This window comes from Colossoma macropomum, unplaced genomic scaffold, assembly GCF_904425465.1.
Source record: "Colossoma macropomum unplaced genomic scaffold, Colossoma_macropomum, whole genome shotgun sequence".
NCBI classification, from domain to species: domain Eukaryota; kingdom Metazoa; phylum Chordata; class Actinopteri; order Characiformes; family Serrasalmidae; genus Colossoma; species Colossoma macropomum.
In genome coordinates this window covers 296,470-319,459 of record NW_023495965.1, presented here as the reverse complement: position 1 = coordinate 319,459, position 22,990 = coordinate 296,470, and the positions used below count along the sequence as shown (strand labels likewise).

Here is a 22,990-nt window from a genome sequence, read left to right as displayed (position 1 = left end):
TTATATTATATAAACAGATTGTATGACTGCTATACATACCTGAATTATTTGTGGCATCTTATATTATCTGCAACATAAAAGAAATAACCTCATTTTCTGGAAGAAAACTACATTTCCATCGTGCTGCATTCTGCAAAACCCTTACCCAAGAGTGAGAAGATTCACCGTCCAGGCCAAAGGCCTCATCCTGGCCATGCTGCCGGATGTAGAAGCCAGCTGACCCGGCCCACAGATCCATACACAGGGCATTAGGGCAGGATCTGCAGGCTAACTCCTCCATATGACCCCTCTGAGCACCCAGGTGGTGCCGGATCACGACAGGCCAGGACCTACGAGCTGCTGTTAGCTCTGTTTGGCAAGACAGGCTCAGGCTCCAGGAGGAAATGGCAGAAAGAGGGGGAGAGAGCGCCACAGCTTGAGGGAAAGTAGGTAGACAGCTTGATAATACTAGTGCTAGCGATGAATTCTAATGTGATACGTCAAAATATATACAGTTTATGAATATGTAATGCTGTATATGTGTAGGTAAAAGGCCCATGTGCTATATTTTACATGTTGGTTTAGGTAACAATAACTCTATTTATCTCTTTTTGTTAGTGTGCGTCTAAAGCCCCATTCAGATGGGATTGGTTTTATATGGGGCGGTAATGTAATTATTACCGGCATTTCTTAGTGATTTCTTAGCGCCATGTTAGTCATTTTTGGCACCTTTTACCTTCTGTAAAACGAGCCTTACATGCTCAGAAATAAAGGTACTGAACTGTCACTGGGTCAGTGCCCTTTCTGTCACTGCGGTGGAACCCTCAAGGGTCCATCTCAGTACCTTTAGTCAGGGAACATAACTGAACCATAATCCACTGAAATGATATGTTCTAAGCTGTACTGACTCCACACACCCCGTCTCGTCTCCAGGCTTTTATTTTACTGTTCTGTTTAAAACATTCGGTTATGAAAAGGTACAAATACGAACTTTTCACCTGGAGAAACTTATTTAAGGTTCACAATCAGACCTTAAAACCACTGTTGTACCTTTGAGGGAACATTTACACTGTTTGTACCTTGATGAACGAAAAATGTACCTGAACAGAACCTTCATTTCTAACAGTGCAGAAATAACCTCAGATAATGCTAATCTCGAAAACGTGTATGGTCATGATGCTATCGTGATGCTATCGTATCCTCCTATTAAGTATGGAGACAATAAATGGTGCAACAGTTACTAATATAGCGCCTGAGGCACCTGAATGTAACTGCTGCATTATTTAAGGTGGAACGGGAAAATTCGAACAAGAAGTTGACTTTAGTCTCTTGGCTAAAATGAAACTGATATGCACCGTTACTGTCCTGTCTCACGTTTACAACTCAGAATATGTAAACATTACAGAAAAAATGTGTGATTTTATGAGTTTATGTGGTAAAGTTAACTGTTTGCTGTGATTTCAGGCTGATGGTGATGCTAGTGATGCACTGTGTTTGCTTAAGACAGTGAGGTAAATGGTTAGAGTAAACTAAATAACAGCCAAATTAAATGTTTTAACATCTTTTCTACTCTTATCTGATGTGAAGGTGGTGCAGAAACTCTGTAGCAGTTCCATCTCATTTATACTGAGATTTCTTATTCGGTGTGAATCACTCACGAACACTACAGACGTCCCGAGGTAACCGGCATCACCCACCCCATTAATCCCGTCCCCATAGGGCTTAAGACTGGTATATGTAAATGAGCTCTGATCCAGCTGGCTGTGCCTCATTTAATGAGCAGTCAGGGTTGAAACGCTTCTTATAACTTCAGCGTGAATGGGCGGGGCTAAACTGCTGCAGACTGAATAGGCAGATGTATGGAGATGGGATGTTTTTGTGACATCGCAAAAACAATCACTTTAAAATGTGCAAGAGAGTGACTGAGTAAGTTAATGGCTGTGGAGGTTGTTGGTTCTTCCAGCAGGGACTACAAAAAAACGCTGACCATGATGGAAGGAATTCAAACACTGGTAGCAAAGGGTGATCTAGACAAGATGGCACTAGCTTTTCCTAAAATCCTTATTTCACTTAAAAAATCAACAATAATGTTTTGTTTGACAGGGGGTGTTCAAACTTTTGCATACAACTTTATTTATTGAGTTTAAAGTTGTGTATTATATATATATAGAGACGTAAACAGAGTGATTCAGAGAGGTTTGGTGTGAAATGTTTCAGATGTCTTTACAGTGGTGGTGATAGGAACCAGGGGTCGCCATGACTACAACACAAATATAGACATTTTATTTACTATCCAGAACCACCAGTGAACCTACACGAGTCTTCTGAGTCTATATGGAATGTTGATGATGGAAAATAGTGGAAAATCTGAAATAATAAGTTTTCTTTGGGGACTATTTTGCCTCACAGCGCCCTGCATGTATCCCTCCACCATGAATGGAGTTTAAGTTCTCTAAACTGTCATAAAACAGTGTCTCAGTCATCAGGCAGTGAATTCATAACCGTTTCATGTAGGAACTTTCTGTGAGGGAGCTTTTAGAGGTGGACGTCTGGTTCCTATCACCACCACTGTGAACAGTTCTGACTCGGTAAGTTTATCTAGAACAGAGCGTTTCACACCAAACCGCTCTGAATGACCCTGTTTACCTCTTAATCACTTAATTATGCAGGAATTTAGAAAAATTGGTTCCCCTTTGACAGGTTGTAACATTCAGATCTCTTTATGAAATGGACGTTTTTCAACCCCTGTGCCAATCATCTCCCCTATGTAGCTCATGCTTTTTTGATGCAAAGTACATGTTAAATGTATCTGACAGTAACATTCAGTCGTCTCAGTGCTGCAGTCTGATGCTGAACTGTAATTATTCGAACCAGCTGTGAGCGCTCGGCCACAGAACGCATTTATTATGGCTTTATAATACAATAATGAGTCACATTTGCGCAAAGCTTTTTGCGAAAGTCCCAGAGGCCTCGCAGGGCTGCGCTGGGATTAGCCCGACTGGCCCAGAAGTGACCTCTCCTCTCGCTTCAATTACGTGAATGTTTTTGTTGATTAGGATTCATTTTCACAGATAGAGGCCTAAAGCACAAAAGCCTACATGCGTATCTGGGGATGGGAGAAACTCAAGGCGCCCTGAAAAACAACAGCATGCAGTTTTACTCATTAGCATATACACCAATACATAAACACAAACACTGAAGTTAGAGAAGAGTCTGAGTGTGACTCTCAAAATATTTCTATTTTCTAAAATATCCAAGCAGTTTCCATGATGAGGGCCGTTTGTGCAGCATTTCTAACATTACAGTATTGTTTCCATTATTTTGTCCACTCCCTTTATAGGCTGAAGGCCAAACGTTGTATATTAGCATAGCGTAAAACATTAGCAGCCAACTGGAAGCCTGAATTTAGTCCGTGTTATACAGTGTTAGAAACTGTGTAATTAAGCCTATTAGAGATACTGAACAACTCCACAACTCAACTATGATAATTAGAGGGGTATAAGCTTCCATTGCTTGTTAGGTTACTTGTAAGGGTTCTTTAGTAAAAAAAAATGGTCCTATGAAGAAACGTGAACACTCACAGAACCCTTTGCATGATTAACCCCTCAACAACCCAGGTTTATTACATACAAAGTCTTATTATACAGTAATTACAGGGACTTCAATGCAAACTAATGGAGCTATTATTAGATTATAGAAGTGTGTAAAAAAACTTTGGGCCTGCCAATCGGCAAATGGCTTGTTAAGGGTTTAAAGGGTTCTTTGCATCTTCAGAATGTGCTGTACATGGTTCTATATAGAACCTTTTTGAAAATGGCTCTATATAGCACCCAAAAGAGTTCTCCTATTGTTATGATGTCAAAGTTGTAACAATAGGAGAACCCTGTTGGGTGCTATATGGAGCCCTTTTCAAGAAGGTTCTATATGGATCTACATCTATAGTACATTTTCCATCAGTCTAAAGAACACTTTCATGATACAAAGAACCTTTTAATCACGCAAAGGGTTCTATGAGTGTTCATGATTCTTTATAGAACCATTTTCTTTACTAAAGAACCCTCACTGGTGTCGGATCAAAACACCATATCTCCAAAATGGTAACTTTGCAGGAGAAGGAAAAAACATACTTTATTTTAATGGAAGTCAATGGAACCAGAATTTTTTCCAAGTGATTTTAGTTCATTTCTTTTGGTCAATTCATCATGAAATTTACAAACAATGTAAAGGGCAACAGACATTTTATATATATATATATATATATATATATATATATATATATATATCGCTGCTGTTGAAACAAAACCTCACATCTCCATTTTTTTGGTTTTTATTTATTTATTTTTTCTTTACAATATGTCGATTTCTTGCTAAACAGACCAATAGAAACCCTTCAAAATTTGATTTACAATAAAAAATCATTCACAAAAAAAGTGATAATAAAACTTGTTACACATATGCAGGTTAATGCACAACTATACTTGCTGAATTTATCATATTGGGGGGAAATGAAACCTAAAACGTGGCCCAACCTTAAAGTTATGGAACATTACATATATTTTAAGCTTAAATTTTTTTCCAATGTGCTCAATTCTGTAAACAGATTGAAATTATGCACTAAAATTGGCAGGAAAATTATGTTTAAAGTGTTTTAAGTTTTTTATTCTCACTCAGAGCATCAACATGTAGTTTGACTGGAGGTGTGTAAACATTTACACACAACTACATGTATAAACACACACACACACACAGTTCACTAAACCTCTAATGCTATGTTATACAATAAGCAATGTAACATTTTGTTAATTTATTATTATCATTAATTTACAACTGAAGATCAAAAGAATCTCATGGTTAAGACAGACTGTTTTGAGGTGCATTCACCATTTACCACAGTAGAAACAAACTTTTCATGTGTGTTTGTTTAAGGAGGCTTTGTAAAGTGTCAGTGTGGTGTCAGTCTCGGTTTACTGGCCTCTGACTGACTCGTCCACCTCTGCCCTAAACAGCCTGAGGACTCCAGACCGTCCGCCCTCCTCCGAGCTGCTGGGGGTCCCACACTGCGGCTCAGAAGTTTGAGCACCGCCTCACTCCACTCCAGCTCGGCTCTCAGATGGGAGCGGACAGCAGTGCACCATGCGCGGGGCTGTCGGTGCTGCTATCATGTTTCTGCGCTCTTTCTCCTTCTGCTTCTGTTTACTGCCGGCGGAGCTGCTCGCAAACCTGGGTGAGTTACGAAGCAGGTCGTTCAGGGGTCCTCCAGCTGTTTTCAGCACAACTAGCCTTGCACTGCCTCTAAGACTGTGAGATCTGAGTCAAACTGTGGATTTTAAACAGCAGAACGCAGCATGTGCAGCGACAGGCTTGTTATTCTGTCGCTACAGCGGGAAAAAGTGGGTCTGTGTGCTTAGAACTTGTTGAATTTGGCAGCTGAGTTGGCGAACTGTGACTTTAGAGGGAAGTTTTCTTTGCAGATTTCCTTTTTTCTTCGAGCCAAACATGTTTATAATCAGCGCTCCTTTTTAACCACACACATTCTGGCAAGCCACGCCCCCTGCTCTAGGATTGGCTAGTAGTGTCCTGCCTTCTGTGTTGAAAAATGTGCACAAAAATATGCTTTTAAAATGGTTAGATGGCTTTTTTATGATCATATGGACTAAAATTAGTATCAAATGTGTTACTGTAGCACTACAGAGTTCACATGCTATCATTTATACACTGAACGTCACTAAAGCACGTCTTCCAATATGCTAAAATATGCTAATGAGATGCTAATTTGCTACAGAACATGCCTGCGCTAACGTGGCTTAGTCGTTTGAAATGTTGGTACTGTTCAGAAAGCTGTTAATAGATTAACGATGTTGCTGTTTATAATAATGACGGTGTCGAATATGAACTCCACATCTGTCTAATGAAAAGTCAGTTATGGTCTGCAGCTGTTTTAGCAGCAGGCAGCGTTCTGTTGCTGTAGCTTAGCATGCTGCGATTTTAGCACAGCACAGCTTCATTTAGCTCACTGAAGCGTCTCTGAGGGAAGTTTACAGTTCTCAGGTCTGAGCGAGTCGCTCTGTTTTTGTCTATGGAGCCGTTAGCTTACGCTACTTTTAATTCGCTATCCATGTTAGCACAAGAGGCTAACGTTAGCTTAGCAAAAAGGCCTAAACGCCAGCGATTCCAGCTAAAGGATGCTGAACTGAGGCAAGTTTAGAGGATAAAGGCTCAAATCATATCCTTGTTAGCCTCAGATGCTAAAGTTAGCTTAGCAAGAAGACTAAACCACCAGCTAATGGTGCCTTCTGTGATTGGCTAGCAGTGTCCTGCCTTCTGTGATTGGCTAGCAGTATCCTGCCTTCTGTGATTAGCTAGCAGTGTCCTGTCTGCTAGGATTGGCTGGTAGTATCCTGCCTTCTATGATTGGCTGATGGTGCCCCGCCTTCTGTGATTGGCTGGTAGTGTCCTGCCTTCTCTGATTGGCTGGTAGTATCCTGCCTTCTGTGATTGGCTAGTAGTGTCCTGCCTTCTGTGATTGGCTGGTAGTGTCCTGCCTTCTGTGATTGGCTGGTAGTGTCCTGCCTTTTGTGATTGGCTGGTAGTGTCCTGCCTTCTCTGATCGGCTGGTAGTGTCCTGCCTTCTGTGATTGGCTGGTAGTGTCCTGCCTTCTGCGATTTGCTAGTTGCATCCTGCCTTCTGTGATTGGCTAGTAGTGTCCTGCCTTCTGTGATTGGCTGATAGTGTCCTGCCTTTTTAGATTGGCTGGTAGTGTCCTGCCTTCTGTGATTGGCTGATAGTGCCCTGCCTTTTTAGATTGGCTGGTAGTGTCCTGCCTTGTGTGATTTGCTAGTTGCATCCTGCCCTCTTGGATTGGCTGTATGTGTCCTGCCTTGTTTGACTGGCTAATAGTGTCTGCCTTCTGTAATTGGCTAGTTGTGTCCTTTTTTCTGTAATGGGCTGGTAGTGTCCTTCCATGATTGGCCTCCTGTTTTATTGCTATGAAAATGAAATGTAATATGTTGCCAGTATGTAAAGAATGAATTGCATGTATAGTAATATGTATGTATTGTTTATATATTTATATAATTTTTGTATAGGCAATGCAGACTGGTGGGGTATCAGGGCTACTATCTAATCACAGCTCAGTAGGTGGGGTTTGTCTGAATATGGGTGGGAAATAAAACCAGCTGAGGCACTGTTCCCCGAGCAGCTGTGTGTGTGATTGTGAGGCCTCATCTACACCAGCTGGAGTGTGTGAGTGTGTGTATATGTGTGTGTGTGTGTATGTGTGCTATAGGGCTCTCACAGAGCTAATGGAGCGTGCCCCCCCTTCACTCCAGATGTTTTCAGAAAGCATTAGCGCGCCTCTCAGGAAGACCCCCGGGGGGCTCTAATTATGATGTTGTGATGTCTGGTGCCGTCACCGTGGAAGCTGACACGGCGGGTCAGACTGATTAGTGGGGATGAAACAACACCTCTGACCTTTACCCCTCTCACGGGGTCATCAGATCAAAACACTGACAATCAAATGTTTGGGGACGCCTTGTTTTCAGCGTAATTTGTGATTTTCACTTTGACGTTTCGATGAAGTGCACTTGATTCGAATGTGAACGTTGGTTCCACATGAATAAAATAAATTAAAATGCCTTTGTGCTTCATTTTTTGGCAGTAGTTGAGTTGATGTAGTATGTTTTATTAATATGGAAATGATGAACACATCTCCATCAGTTATTTCACACTGATTTAGTCCAGAGCTACGAACACTAATGAGTAGGGCTGGCCTGAATAGTTTAAATACTCGTTACTAGATCTAAAAGATTAATTGTTTTTATATTGAAATCACAATTTTAAAAGTGTAATTTCCAAATTGCTAGAGCTGCAATTTTAATTATAGCCTATATTATCAAAAACGTCATCTTAACAAGTTTTAAATGAGAAAATTTGATCTAATAACACAGAGCATGTGAACGGCCTGTAGGTGAGTTAGGCCAATCAGAAACAACCAAAAACCATGCGTTGTGACATCACAACCGCAACTAACTGGCAGTCTGGCACAATATGTCCAGTGCTCAAGCTGCAAGCCAGAAAAAAGTGGATATTCTGGCCTTCATGGCTGATAAAATAGGCCTGGACCTTAAAGTAAAATCACAGTTACAATATTAGTCAGAAAAATCAAAAAAATATATTTATCCCAAATTGTTAAGCCCCAATCTGTACTGGTTCTTTGCACTGGTATTTGTTTCTGTACTTAGTATTCGGATGCTTTGTGCTGTTTTAAGCCACAAGAAGTAGCATAAACTACAACACATTTCTCCAAGAAAAGACTTTAAATAGACAGCTAATGTTCAAGTATGGAAAATGTTAAAATGAGCAAACTTTAAACGGTTTAGTTAGTTTTGAATGCATCATAAATTCATGCTAGGCCTCCAAAGGAACTCCGTCCAGAAGGCTAAAAGAGCAAAGATGTCTCAGCAATCACATATGTGGGGAGTTACAGTTACAGTTTTTAAAGCTGTAAAAGAGCAAAGACTCTCCTGCTCACAACGTTAGTACAGCACAGGAGCTGCTCTGAAACTACTAAGCCACCAAGATCATTGCATCTTAGTAAATTATTATTTTTAAACATAGTTTAGAACACAATAGAATGTGTGATTTGACTGGATCTTTATGGAGACCTTGCTTCATTCATGCATGCTAGTAAAAAAATAGACTTATCGGTTTTGATGGAAAACACATGGCTAGCTCAGTCGGTGTGGACTGAAACATTGATTAACATGAACATCTGAAGAATAACAAAATAAACGCTTAAAATATTATTGTTTTTAAGGATATAATGCATATTTGTGTACTAATTTGAAATACTAATTAGTATTTGAAGCCTGTAAAATACTGTTTGAACTAGCGTTAATAGAAGCTTCTACCCCACCAGTTAGCAGGGTGCTAACTGCAGGCCTAAACCATCACTCACTCACCTCAAACTGTGTGGAGGTGTTCAGCGTCTCTAATAGACTAGATTATGTGGTTTCTGACACTGTACGACTCACTGTCTCTGTCTTGTCCATTGCAGAAGATAACAATGCTAATTGGTGGCGTATAAACTTCCATTACCTGTTAGCTACATTAGCCTTGTAGCACCAGCGCTAAAGCTAAAGAAGTAAACTTCAGATATCAAACCAGTCTTGGCTGATCGACTCCACGACTACGTTTGAGGGGAAAGTTTGTGTAAAGGGAGTTTTTTCGCTGAACTGTCACTTTAAGAGAGCAAGCCGACTGAAGAAAGTGGCCCTTCTGGCTTTGTGTTCGTGTCGTCCTGGTCTCAGCTGTGGCCGATGTTACCAAAGAGACGGAAGTCTTTATTAAAGGGTTTTACAGCTGTGTGAGTGAGTCACGCACACATTCTTACAGCCCTCAATCAACAGGGGAGTGGGGGTGGGGTGGTGTGAGGAGGGGGGGGGGCAGGATGTGAGAATGAGAATAAGTGTTTTTGTGGCCTTGCATTGTCCTCAGGGTTTGGGTGAGGAATCCTTCAGTGTGAGGCGCATTAAGGGCTCTCTAAAGGCCTACACCTTATTAATCAGGCCTCCTTAATACTTCAGTGTCTTCTCTATCAGATGACCTGTGGGGTTTTTAACCTTTTCAGACCTGCATTACAGTGACAGTTTGGCCAAAAACAATTTTTACACAATTTATAGTCCATAAACAACCTCCATAAACACTCCTATACACTAGAATAGGAGATATTAGTCCATAAACAACCTCAGTAAAAACTCCTATATGATAGAATAGGAGATATTAGTCCATAAACAACCTCAATAAAAGTATTATACAATAGACCCAGAGATATTAGTCCATAAACAACCTCAATAAACACTCCTATACATTAGAATAGGAGATATTAGTCCATAAGCAACCTCAATAAAGTCTCCGATCCACTAAAATAGGAGATATTAGTCCATATATGACCTCAATAAAGGCTACTACATGCTAGAATAGGAGATATCAGTCCATAAACAACTTTAATAAACACTCCGATACACTAGAATAGGAGATATTAGTCCATATATGACCTCAATAAAGGACATTATATGCTAGAATAGGAGATATTAGTCTAAATACTACCTCATTATACACTCTTATACGCTAGAATAGGAGATATTAGTCCATAAACGACCTCAATAAACACTCCTATATACTAGAGTAGGAGATATTAGTCCATAAAACGACTTCAATAACCACTCCTATACATTAGAATATGAGATATTAGTCCATAACAACCTCAATAAATGCTCTTCTACACAAAATTAGGAGATATTAGTCCATAATCATATTACTAGAGTCTTAAAACCGTGTCTAGTAACCAGCAAAGATAGTAAATGAAAACAATAGAGTAACAGTGTTGTGGGATAAATGGTCTGTTTTCTCTATAACTGTATGTGGTAGTTTGATAATGAAGGAAATGGCCCATTTTGCTAAATTAGAGCTGGTTTGTTAGCCTGACATGTTTAGTTTTACATGAAAAAAGACTGCATCTCTCTCACTCTGAGCATTCAGAGTCAGCCGAGCTCTAAATACGACGGGGGATTTCATCCAGTCAATCGGATTAAACTTTGAATAATTTATCATTAGGAGTGTATTGGCTGTTGCGGTAGCTGAGGTGTGGATAATTCCTCTCTAAATAACTTTATTTCCATAGTGCATTTGTACTTAAAGGTCTCGCAAGCCAGCTTTGCACATTTTCAGACAGTAAACAACGAAAAAAGGAGGAAAGCAAAGAAAGGAGTACAATAAAAGGTATGGAAAATGTGTTGTGGCTGTCAAAACAGAGCAATCGGTGACAAATATAATGAAAATATTCCTAACTTTAATGATCCTTAATGCAATAAGATTTTATTCCAAGTAATTGAGGACCTTTTCTATTGGTTTTTTTCCTTCATGAAATGTTCAAACAATGTAAAGAGTAGCTAGAGTTTTCAAATCGTGTGAAAAAATGCAATATACACATACACAAAATAAGAAATGTAAGATTTCAGATTAAATAAATGTTCATAATAAGAAACAGATAAACAGAATAAAATAAATAATTCAGATATATGAGTTATGAAGGGTGATTGCAGGCGTCCTCAAGTTAAACATCGTACTTTTCCAGACTTTTTAATGCTGCTTCAAATATAATTTAAGACCAGATTTGCAAGGGTGAAATAAAAAATGTAACTCCGGTAATTTTAGTTTAACAAGGGTAACGTTTGTGTAGCATAGGAAATGTTAGCTTAACCCAGGTAAGGTTAGTTTAACAGTACATAACGTAAGTTTAACACAGATAGCATTAGTTTTACTTAGGTAACGTTAGTTAAGGTTAGTTTAACGCAGGCAGGTAACATTGGCACAGGTAACACTAGTTTAATGCAGTCAACGTTAATTTAAAACAGTAACGTTAGTTTAACAGTAGTTAACGTTAGTTTAACGTAGATAATGTTACTTTCACACAGGTAGCACTAGTTTAACACAAGTAACGTTAGTTTCACGCCAGTAATGTTAGTTTAACAGTAGTTAATGTTAGTTTAACAGTAGTTAAAGTTAGTTTAATGTAGGTAATGTTAATTTAACAGTAGTTAATGTTAGTTTAATGTAGTTAAAGTTAGTTTAATGTAGGTAATGTTAATTTAACAGTAGTTAATATTAGTTTAATGTAGTTAATGTTAGTTTAACAGTAGATAATGTTAGTTTAATGTAGGTAATGTTAGTTTAACAGTAGTTAATTATAGTTTAATGTAGGTAATGTTAGTTTAACAGTAATTAATGTTAGTATAACAGTAGTTAATGTTAGTTTAATGTAGGTAATGTTAGTTTAACAGTAGTTAATGATAGTTTAATGTAGGTAATGTTAGTTTAACAGTGGTTAATATTAGTTTAACAGTAGTTAACATTAGTTTAACAGTGGTTAATGTTTGTTTAACAGTAGTTAAAGTTAGTTTAATGTATGTAATGTTAGTTTAACAGTAGTTAATATTAGTTTAACAGTAGTTAACATTAGTTTAATGTAGGTAATGTTAGTTTAACAGTAATTAATGTTAGTATAACAGAAGTTAATGTTAGTTTAATGTAGGTAATGTTAGTTTAACAGTAGTTAATATTAGTTTAACAGTAGTTAACATTAGTTTAACAGTGGTTAATGTTTGTTTAACAGTAGTTAAAGTTAGTTTAATGTATGTAATGTTAGTTTAACAGTAGTTAATATTAGTTTAACAGTAGTTAACATTAGTTTAAAGTAGGTAATGTTAGTTTAACAGTAGTTAATGTTGGTTTAACAGTAGTTAAAGTTAGTCTAATGAAGGTAATGTTAGTTTAACAGTAGTTAATGTTTGTTTAAGAGTAGTTAAAGTTAGTTTAATGTAGGTAACGATAGTTTAACAGTAGTTATGATTAGTTTAGGTAATGGTACTTTGCTACAGGTAGCACTATTTTAACACAGATAACATTAGTTGAACAGTAGGTAATGTAAGTTTAACAGTACTTAATGTTAGTTTAACGTAGTTAATGTTAGTTTAATGCAGGTAATGCTAGTTGTAGTTAACATTAGTTTAACAGTAGTTCATGTTATTTCCTTGTAGGTAACGTTACTTTCACACAGGTAGCACTAGTTTAACACAGGTAACGTTAGTTTAATAGTGGTTAATGTTAGTTTAATAATAGTTAACGTTAGTTTAACAGTAGGTAATGTTAGTTTAACAGTGGTTAATGTTTGTTTAAGAGTAGTTAAAGTTAGTCTAATGTAGGTAATGATAGGTTAATAGTAGTTAACATTAGTTTAACAGTAGTTAACGTTAGTTTAACAGTAGTTATTACTAGTTTAACTTAGGTAACGGTACTTTGATACAGGTAGCGCTAGTTTGACACAGACAATGTTAGTTGAACAGTAGGTAATGTATGTTTAACAGTAGTTAATGTTAGTTTAATATAGTTAATGTTAGTTTAATGTGGTTAATGTTAGTTTAATGGTAGTTAACATTAGATCAACAGTATTTAATGTTAGTTTAACTGTGGTTAATATTAGTTTAACAGTAGTTAATATCAATATAACGTAGGTAATGCTACTTTGACAAAGGTAGCACTAGTTTAACACAAGGTAATGTTATTTGAACAGTAGGCAGTGTAAGTTTAACAATAGTCAAATTTAGTGTAACATAGGCAATGTCAGTTGTAGTTAACATCAGTTTAACAGTAGTTATTGTTTGCTTAATATAGGTAATGCTACTTTGACACAGGTAGCACTAGTTTAACACAGGTAGTGTTAGTTTAACAGTAGTTAAAGTTAGTTTAATGTTACCTGCATTAAACTAGCATTAATTGCTTTTAAATTAACATTACCTGCTGCTCACCTGTTGTAACCTGTAATGTTACCTGTTGTTAAAATTAAAAAAATAAATAAATAAATGAATATAATAAATGTCATGTAACACTCACCCCAGTGCTGCAAGTGTAGTCCTGTACTATTTGGTGTGTGTGATGTGTTATTTATATTATTTATTTATTTATCATTTGAAATTTTGATAATACTTGTCTGCACCCTAAAATCGATTATTCTTGTTTTTGCTTATTATGGTCTGTATTTCAGACAGACTGGTGCAGCTGTTTTCTATTTAAAAGCTAAACTACACCAATGTGTCTTTATTTTAGAGTTATAAATAGAGTTATGACCCCCGTCTGACAGGTTTAAAGGGATGGAAATCAACAGCGGTGTTAAAATCAGATAAAATCAGACAGCAGCGGTGAGAATAAAGACCTGTGCTGAGATCAGACGGAGAGGTAATAAAGATGTGGACCCGGGGGCTCTCAGTGAGACAAGAGAAGAACAGCTATCTCTCCATCTCGGTGGTGATGCATTTTTAAAGACGGTGGGGGATTAAGGGAGCGTGATGGAGGGAGAGAGATTAGCGCTGTTTCTCCCTCCCTCTCTTTAATCACTCCTTCATTGGGCCCAGAGGCGGCCTGTCCAAACACATTTTACAACAGCTCACTGCCCTCCTGTCTCTGATCCTCACCCAGCGTTCCGCAGCAGAGAGAACACGCAGAACCACGACCTTACAGCTGATGTAGCTAATCAGCCGAACTTCTTCAGCTTTAGCGCTGGAGCTATGAGGCTACAAGTAACAAGCGTTACCTCACAACAGCAGAGAACTTACTTACGGGTGGCTAACTCAGCTAGCACTGCTCTTCTACAGGGTTCTAATGGTCCTTTGTCAGCAGAGCATTTGGGATCAGTTCCATCTTCACCTGGAAGAGTAAAGAATTCGCTAATTTGTCCTTAGCGTAGCTGCCCCGCTTTAGTAAGACAGAAAGGTTCTACATAGAACCATATACAACATATTCTCTATCAATATGAAGAACAATCTCACTATGCAGAGAACCATTTAAGCATGCTAATGGTTCTATACCGAACTTATGGTTCTAGGTAGAACCATTCCCTCTTACTAAGAAACCCTTGAAGAACCATTTTTTTGTTTTGCCAACTCTTGCTAGAATAACCCCCTTAAAAAAGATGGTTCTTCACCATGAATTCTGTATAGAACCATTTCACGCTCAAGTGGTTCTCTGCATAGTGAGATGGTTCTTCAAATTAATGGAGAATGTGTTGTATATGGTTCTATGTTGAACCTTTTTGAAAAACAGTTCTATATAGCACCAAAAATGGTCTTTTATTAGTACAATGACAACAATGGAAGAACCCTTTTTGGTGCTATTTAAGGATGCAAATAGTTCTAATTCATCAATTCGTCAATCATGCACAAAATACACTCTTGGGTCGTGAAAACTTAAAACGTGACTGTAAAAACAAAAGTGTTGCACAAATTTTTGTATCATACACTCCTAAAATAATGGTTCTTCAAGGGTTTCTTAGTAAAGAAAATGGTTCTATATAGAACCACAAACACTCAAAGAACACTTTGCATGAATAAAGGGTTCTTTGCATCATGAAATGGTTCTTCAGATAGATGGAGAATGTACAGTAGATGGTTCTATATAGAACCTTTTTGAAAATTGTTCTATATAGTAACCAAAGGGTTCATAACAATAGAAGAACAATTTTGGGTGCTATATTAGATTCTATATATAACTATTTTCTTCTCTTAAGAACCCTTGGAGAACCATCTTTTTGTGTAGAGAAAATGGGGCTCCTAACAACCACCTGGAAGAGCTGGTCGACCCCAAAACTGCCCCCATCAGATAAACAGCTCTTAAAGCTTTCATCTCTGAGAGAGAGGAGAAAATCAAGCTGATCAGATCTGAAAACATCCACAGGTGTTTCTGTCCATCCTTCCACTGTGAGAAGACGACTCAGCGCTGTGGGTCTGAAAGGATGTGTAGCTGATCAAGAAGAACCTCACTGAGAAAAGGAGACGGACACATCAAACAAAGAAGCTGAACGATGGACTGACCACCCCAGAGTCCAGACCTCAACACCACTGAATGTGTTTGATTACTTCAGAAAATGATCAACCAGCTTCTAAGACTGAACTTTGGAGGTGTGTCTGCAGATTCTTTGAGGAGCTAAATGGGGTCTCCTGAGAAGAGTGGAAGCTGGACTGAAGGTAAAGAGTGGACTTAATCTCTGTTTTGAGTGGAAGATAAGTAAATGAAGGGTGGTTTGAACAGAGCACTGCACACTCATCATCTACTATCATCATCATCTAAGCTGCTCCGCTGTGATGTCAGAGCCCTGTAGAGCGTCTGCTGCTGTAGTTCAGTAGGAGCCTGACGAGGTGAGAGAGCAGAGCTTCAGCTCTGAACCCACCGTGTGCTGGAATGCTCCTCTGTGGATCCCCCAGCCCTTCAGTAAACACATTAAACGGTCAATTGGAGCAGTTTACACAGCGGCGCTGACCACCGCTGACCCGGCCTTTGTTCTGGGGCCGAGAACGAGGCTGTTTGCGCGGCCTTTGACCTCTGCGTGCTTCTGGCTGATTGCAGGGGGACTGGACTCACAGCATGTAGAGACACGCAGACACAAAACACTGACTGGCTGCGACTGAGGCTCACGGCCGGCGGCCCAGAGTCCTGCTGCACTTTACTGTGATTATTTCTGACTCGCGGCTGAGCAGGAAGAGTGAAACCTGCTGGACCTTTTCTCCTCCAGAAAGAAGAGCAATAAGAGCTGATAGGTTTACTATGACATGTGACTCCACCCATAACGATCCGCTCCTTCTTCGCCAGCATTACCACAAGATTTTGGTTGGACTTGGATTTTGTTTGTTACTATTTTTGCATATTTTAAAAAAAGATGTTTTTTCAAAGGTTACTTTACTTTACTAAAGGAAATGGTTCTATTTGGAACCATAAGTTCTTTACAGAAGCATTTCATGCTTACAAGGTTCTTTGCATGGTGAAATGGTTCTTTAGATTGATAGAGAACGTGTTGTATATGGCTCTATATAGCACCCAAAAGGGTTCTTCTATTGTTACAAGCTTGACATCGTAGTAATAGAAGAAGCTTTTCGGTGCTATTTAGAGCCATTTTCAAAAAGGTTCTATATAGAACCATGTACAACATGTTCTTCATCAGTCTGAAGAACCATTTCACCATGCAAAGAATCATTTCAGCATGAAATGGTTCTATACAGAGCAACTGGCTTTACGAAAGAACTCTTGAAGAGCCATTTTTTAAGTGTGTGGAGTCATTCTGATGTATTTTTGGGTGCTTCTTCATGCACTTTGAACATTTTTGCCTTGAAAATATAAAAGCAATCTGGCAGCCTTGTTCTCCGCTTTGCAAAACATTTTTGAGGGGGATTTTCTGAAAAATGCCTTACAAATTCGAACATCAGTCCTTTCTCATCCACAGTTACTGTAGTGAGTTAAAACTACAAAAAATGTACTAAAACTAAAACTAGCAGTGAAAATATGATATGAGCAGTGAAACTTTTTAACTGTAATAAAATTAAAAAGCAGCAGTTTTGAAAAGCACAAGAACTAAATCAAAATGGTGAAATGGTGGGATCTCTGCTGTGTTTGGTCTTTAAGCTCAGTCTACCGCTGTGTTAATGTTATTCAGCTCTTATCAAATACCTGCTATCACAGCGTCCATCATCACAAAAAAGAATAAAACTAAAACTAAAACCGAAATTAAATAAAACTAAACTAAAACTGTTACTTTCAAAATAAAAGCAAAACTAAAACTATTAATGCCTCCTAAAACTAACGGAAACTAAACTGCAGTCAAAACCTACAGAGCCCTGCTGGTGACACCCTGTATGAATAAAAATATTGTGTGGCCACACCTTATTAACACATGGGAATGAGATCCTAATTTCTGGCCACAGCTTAGTAAGGTGTAGGAACGAGATCCTAATGCATTTCCATGATTTAGTAAAGTGTGGGAATGAGATAATTACGTTGTGGCCGTGACTTAGTAAGGCATGGGAACGAGATTATTAAGACTTGACCACAGCTTAATAAGGCATGATCTGAGTCATGGCCACACATTAGGATCTCATTCCTATGCATTTCTAAGTTGTGGCCATGACTTAATCATCTCGTTCCCATGCCTTACTAAGTCATGGCTGTACATTAGGATCTCATTCCCATTCCTTACTAAGTGTGGCTACAACTTAATTTTCTTGTTCCCGTGCCTTACTAAGTTGTGGCCACACATTAAGATCTCATTCTCATGCCTTACTAACTCATGGCCATGCATTAGGATTTCATTCCCAAGCCTTACTAAGTCGTGGCCATAATTTAATTATCTCATTCCCATGCCTGACTAAGTTGTGGCCACGATTTAATTTTCTTGTTGCCATGACTTAATTATCTCATTTCCATGCCTTACTAAGTCATGGCCACAATTTAATTTTCTCATTTCCATGCTTTACTAAGTCATGGCCACACATTCAGATCTCATTCCCGTGCCTTACTAAGTCGTGGCCATAACTTATTTATCTCATTACCATGCCTAAGTTGTGGCCATGACTTAATTTTCTTGTTGCCATGCCTTACTAAGTCATGGCCACACATTAGGATCTCGCTCCCACGCATTACTAAGTCATAGCCGTGACTTAATTTTCTCATTCCCATGCCTTACTAAGTCATGGCCACAACTCAATTATCTCATTCCCATGCTTTACTAAGTCATGGTCACACATTAGGATCTCATTCCCATGCCTTGCGAAGTCGTGGCCACAACTTAATTATCTCATTTCCATGCTTTACTAAGTCATGGCCACACATTAGGATCTCATTATCGTGCCTTACTAAGTCGTGGCCATAATTTATTTATTTCATTCCCATGCCTGACTAAGTTGTGGCCACGACTTAATTTTCTTGTTGCCATGCCTTACTAAGTCATAGCCATGACTCTATCTCCTCCACATGCCTTACTAGTTGTGGCCACACATTAGGATCTCGCTCCCACGCATTACTAAGTCGTGGCCATGACTTAATTATCTCGCTCCCACGTCTTACTAAGTCATAGCAGTGACTTAATTTTCTCATTCCCATGCCTTACTAAGTCATGGCCACAACTCAATTATCTCATTTCCATGCTTTACTAAGTCATGGCCACACATTAGGATGCATTATTTATACCGGCTGTCGCCAGCAGAGCTTCATAAAAACCAAAAGAAAAACTTGATGAAAATAAAATGATAACGACCCTGAAACTCCACACAGCTCCACTGGTATCTGCCCCACCGCGTGTGTATGTGTGTTGGTGTTAGCTGTGAGTGGAGCCGCTGACCCAGTTCGGCCGTCAGAGTGAGGAGGAGCACCGTGAGCTCACTGAGGTGACAGACAGAGAGAAAACTGCTGCACTGAATTTGAAAAGGTTCTAACTGCGAAAGTCACCCGACTATTTCGGTCGCTCGGTTCCGCCCCGAGGCCTGCGCAGCGCCGGACTCACTCCGCCGACTCGGCCGACCTTGGGTGTGATATTTTTACCCTGTCGGACGTCCCTCTGCTCTGGAGGTCACGTTAACCCCCTTTCTTTATACCCCACCTGACTGACGTTTCTGAGTCGCTCCCGTGGCCTTTTCTCTCTTTTTCCCTCCTTCATTCCTCCCCTGCGAGCGAGCTCCTCCCCTGCGCTGACCCGCGTCTTTGCCGGAAGGTTCTTTTAAAACTTCCCATGAATATTAAAGTGCGTAACGTACGGGGCGCTCCCTCGAGAGATCCGGGGTCACGCGCGCAAAACGGCTCAGATCCTTCCTTTTATATTATGAATATAAATACATTAAGGGCCCATATCCTACATTTCTCTTCTATTTTATTTTCTCCCCGAGGTGCACTTATACGGTGTCAGTTTGGCCACCAAAAACAGCCATAATTCATTTCTACATGACCAGTTTCAGAACTCTCTCTCATTGTTTGGAACAAAGATAACTTACTGTTCTTCTTCTTTTAACAAAATCACTTTTTTATACTGTTTCCATGCAGTTTTGCTCTAGAATTACAAAGCTTCGCAGGACTGCACAGCCTATAGTGGGGAGAGTGTGCTTGTGCATTCGGGACTGGTCACAACATTTCATTCAAACAATATTGAGAAAAATCTAATCTAACTGCCACAAATGATGCCACAAAGGACACACACTGCCATAGACATTACATACAGACTCACAAACATAGCAGCACACATATACATATACACACCTTAGCAACCACCTGGGATACCATAGCAACAGTCTACCAACATCTTAGCAACCACCTGGGATAATATAACAATGGCCTAGCCACACCTTAGCAACCACCTGGGATACCATAGCAATGGCCTAGCCACACCTTATCAACAATCTGGAACAATATAGCAACGGTCTAGCAACACCTTAGCAACCACCTGGGATACCATAGCAAAGGCCTAGCAACACCTTAGCAACCACCTGGAATTGCATAGCAATTTTTTTGTCAAGACAACTTAACATTTGTACGTGAACTGTGCTCTTCTCGTGCTACTGTACCTTTAGACTAATGTAAATAAATGATCTCAGTTCATATATATATATATATATATACATAATTTTGCTGGAGCATTTTTTTTCATTCCAACTTGTTTGCCAACCTCAAAACACCTAAATATGGGGATTTGCACACTTAAAAATGGTGGTTTTTCAAAGGTTCTTTATTAAAGAAAATACAAAATGAAGTTCTATACAGAGCCCAATAAAGAACCCTACTCAAAGAACCCTTTGCATGATTAAAGGGTTCTTTGCATCATGAAAGTGTCCTTCAGATTGATAGAGAAAGTGCTGTAGATGCTTTAAAAATGGGATTCTAAATAGCACCAAAAGGTTCTTGCGTTGTTAGAGGCTTGACATTGTAACAATAGAAGAACCTGTTTTGGTGATATATAGAACCATATAAACCACATTCTCCATCAATCCGAAGAGCAATTTTTCCAGACAAAGTTCCATTTAATCATGCAAAGTGTTCTTTAAGGGATCATGATTATATATAGAACAATTTTCTTTACTAAAGAACCTTTACTGAAGAACCATCATTTTTAAGAGTGTATGTCAAATATTATAAAAGTGTTAGATCAGTGGTCTTCAGCTCTGGTCCTGGAGATCTACTTTCTTGCAGAGTTGAGCTCCCACCTGTGTCCAATAAGTTGCCCCGCCCCCTTAATTAATTCTAACACATCTGATCCAGCCAATCAGGGACTTAGGAAGACGCTGATTAGCTGTAGCAGGTGTGGCAGATTGTGGTTGGAACTAGACTCAGCAGCACCAGTGTTGGAGACCACTGTCCCAGGCCTTGTTCACACTGCCTGCATAAATCCAGTTTGTCATATCCAGATTGTATCCAGATTGATTTTTGACAGTGTGAACAGCAAAATCCACTTTTTTGCAAATCGGATCAAAACCACATTTGGACGTCTTTTGAAATGCATCCTCTTAGGTTGAGGGTGAGGGTTGAGGGTATCATGATGTGGTCTTTTTGCTTGTTTGCCCACCCTTACCAGACAGCATGTTTAACCGTCCTGTCTGGTTCCACAGCTCCAGAGTGTTATCCCGGAGGGTACCGGACGTTACGGAACCCGTACCGCAGCGTGGACTTTCGACTCCACAGAGCTTCAGAACACGGCCATCCAGGATCTGATCTGCGACCACTCGCTGGAGCCGGGATGGTACCGCTTCAGCATCAACAACAAACCTGCAGAGATGCCCACCAGCTGTGTGGAGGTGAGGGGGGACCACCCGCTGACCTGAGAACGAAGAACCAGTCTCTCTTTCTTTCTGTTTTTCGCCAAATCAGGACCTCTCAGTACTGAACACTATAATTCCAGGCTGTTTATTATCACAGCAGGCTGGATAGGGATGTGCACGGGTTCTACAGGAATTACATAATCCTTCCAGGGGCCAATAATTTAAGTCTGAATTCACTACTGGGCTGCATCGTATCAAATTCAGGGAGAAAGTAATGAATATTGAAATAGAAAGTCAGGGATGTAAGTTTTGGTCATGTCTTTAAGTCTTCAAGTAAATATTTTGTACTTTGATATTTACATGGCTTTAACTAGGCTAATTATTCTAGCTGGCTTTATCTAGAACCCAAAACAAAGAAACAATATTCTACTCTGTTCTCAGTCTTCTCAACCAATGTTGGAACATCATCCCCTAGGAAGAGAGAACCTTGTGTAGAAGTCACCACGTTCTACCACTGTGCTGGTTAGCTCTAGTGTTAGTACTGTAGCTATGTCTCTATGTCAGCATTGGCTAGTGTTGGTGCCAGTGTTAGTATTAGCTGTTGTGCTGGTACAAGTGGATCAGACACAGCAGTGCTGCTGGAGTGTTTAAACACTGTGTCCACTCACTGTCCACTCTATTAGACACTCCTACCTTGTCGGTCCACCTTGTAGATGTAAAGTCAGAGACGATAGCTCATCTGCTGCTGCACAGTTTGTGTTGGTCATCCTCTAGTCCTTCATCAGTGGTCACAGGACGCTGCCCACAGGACGCTGTTGGCTGGATGTTTTTGGTTCTCAGTCCAGCAGCGACACTGAGGTGTTTAAAAACTCCAGCAGCACTGCTGTGTCTGATCTACTCAGACCAGTGCAACACACACTAACACACCACCACCACGTCAGTGTTACTGCAGTGCTGAGAATGACCCACCACCCAAATAGTACCTGCTCTGTGAGGGTCCATGGGGGTCCTGACCACTGAAGAACAGGGTAAAGGGGGCCAACAAAGTATCAGAGAAACAGATGGACTACAGTCTGTAACTGTAGAACTACAAAGTGCACCTATACAGTAAGTGCAGCTGATAAAATGGACAATGAGTGTAGAAACAAGGAGGTGGTCAGAATGCTCTGCCTGATCAGTGTATAGTGTATGTATATTGGCCCTAATTGATCATTATAAATCAGTGAATTGTCTCTGACTGCTGTTCGTGTCTCTGTAGATGAACCGGTGCGGTACTCAGGCTCCGGTGTGGCTCTCTCTGAAGGACGTGTCTCTGCCCCGGCCCGGTGAGGTGAGGCAGCTCTCAGCCTGCGCCACCTGGCAGTTCTTCCACGGCAGCGCTAAAGACTGCTGTCTGTTCCGCATCCCCGTCACCGTCCGCAACTGCGGACACTTCCTGATCTACTATCTGCAGCCCACGCAGGGGTGCATGGGGTACTGCGCCAAAGGTAACGTCGCCTATCTGACTCTGCCTTCATTCGGCTCACATGTCACCATTAATAACCAGAAAATAATCAATCAGTGCTGAGGAGAGTGTAGTGGAGCTAGCAGTGCTGCAGATGTCTGGTTATTATGGAGAACTGTGAACTTCGTCCTGGTAGCACACTGGACACAGATACCAGTCTATACAGTCAGAATTCTTAGCTCTAGTATGTGTTTGGCTCTAGTGTTAGCTTTAGCTCTAATGTTAGCTGTAGTGTTAGCATTACAACTAGTGTTAGTTCCAGTGTCACCATCAGACCTCAGTGTTAGCTTTACTGTTAACAGTAGATACAGTGTTCCCTCTAGTGGTAGCATCATGTCAGGTGTTAGCTCTAGCATTAATGTGAGGTATAGTGTTAGCTCTAATAGTAGG

The 22,990-nt window shown here is 39.8% G+C and overlaps 1 protein-coding gene across 1 annotated transcript in view; it reads left to right on the top strand.

The window, feature by feature from the left end:
- Nucleotides 1-5,112: 5,112 nt before the first annotated feature.
- Nucleotides 5,113-22,990, top strand: part of si:ch211-246m6.5 (von Willebrand factor D and EGF domain-containing protein) — a 118,044-nt gene continuing 100,166 nt past the window's right edge. Inside the window, 4 exon segments of the mRNA XM_036564294.1 lie at nt 5,113-5,203; nt 20,947-21,005; nt 21,007-21,132; nt 22,355-22,583. Of these exon segments, the coding sequence (XP_036420187.1) occupies nt 5,113-5,203; nt 20,947-21,005; nt 21,007-21,132; nt 22,355-22,583 (505 nt within the window).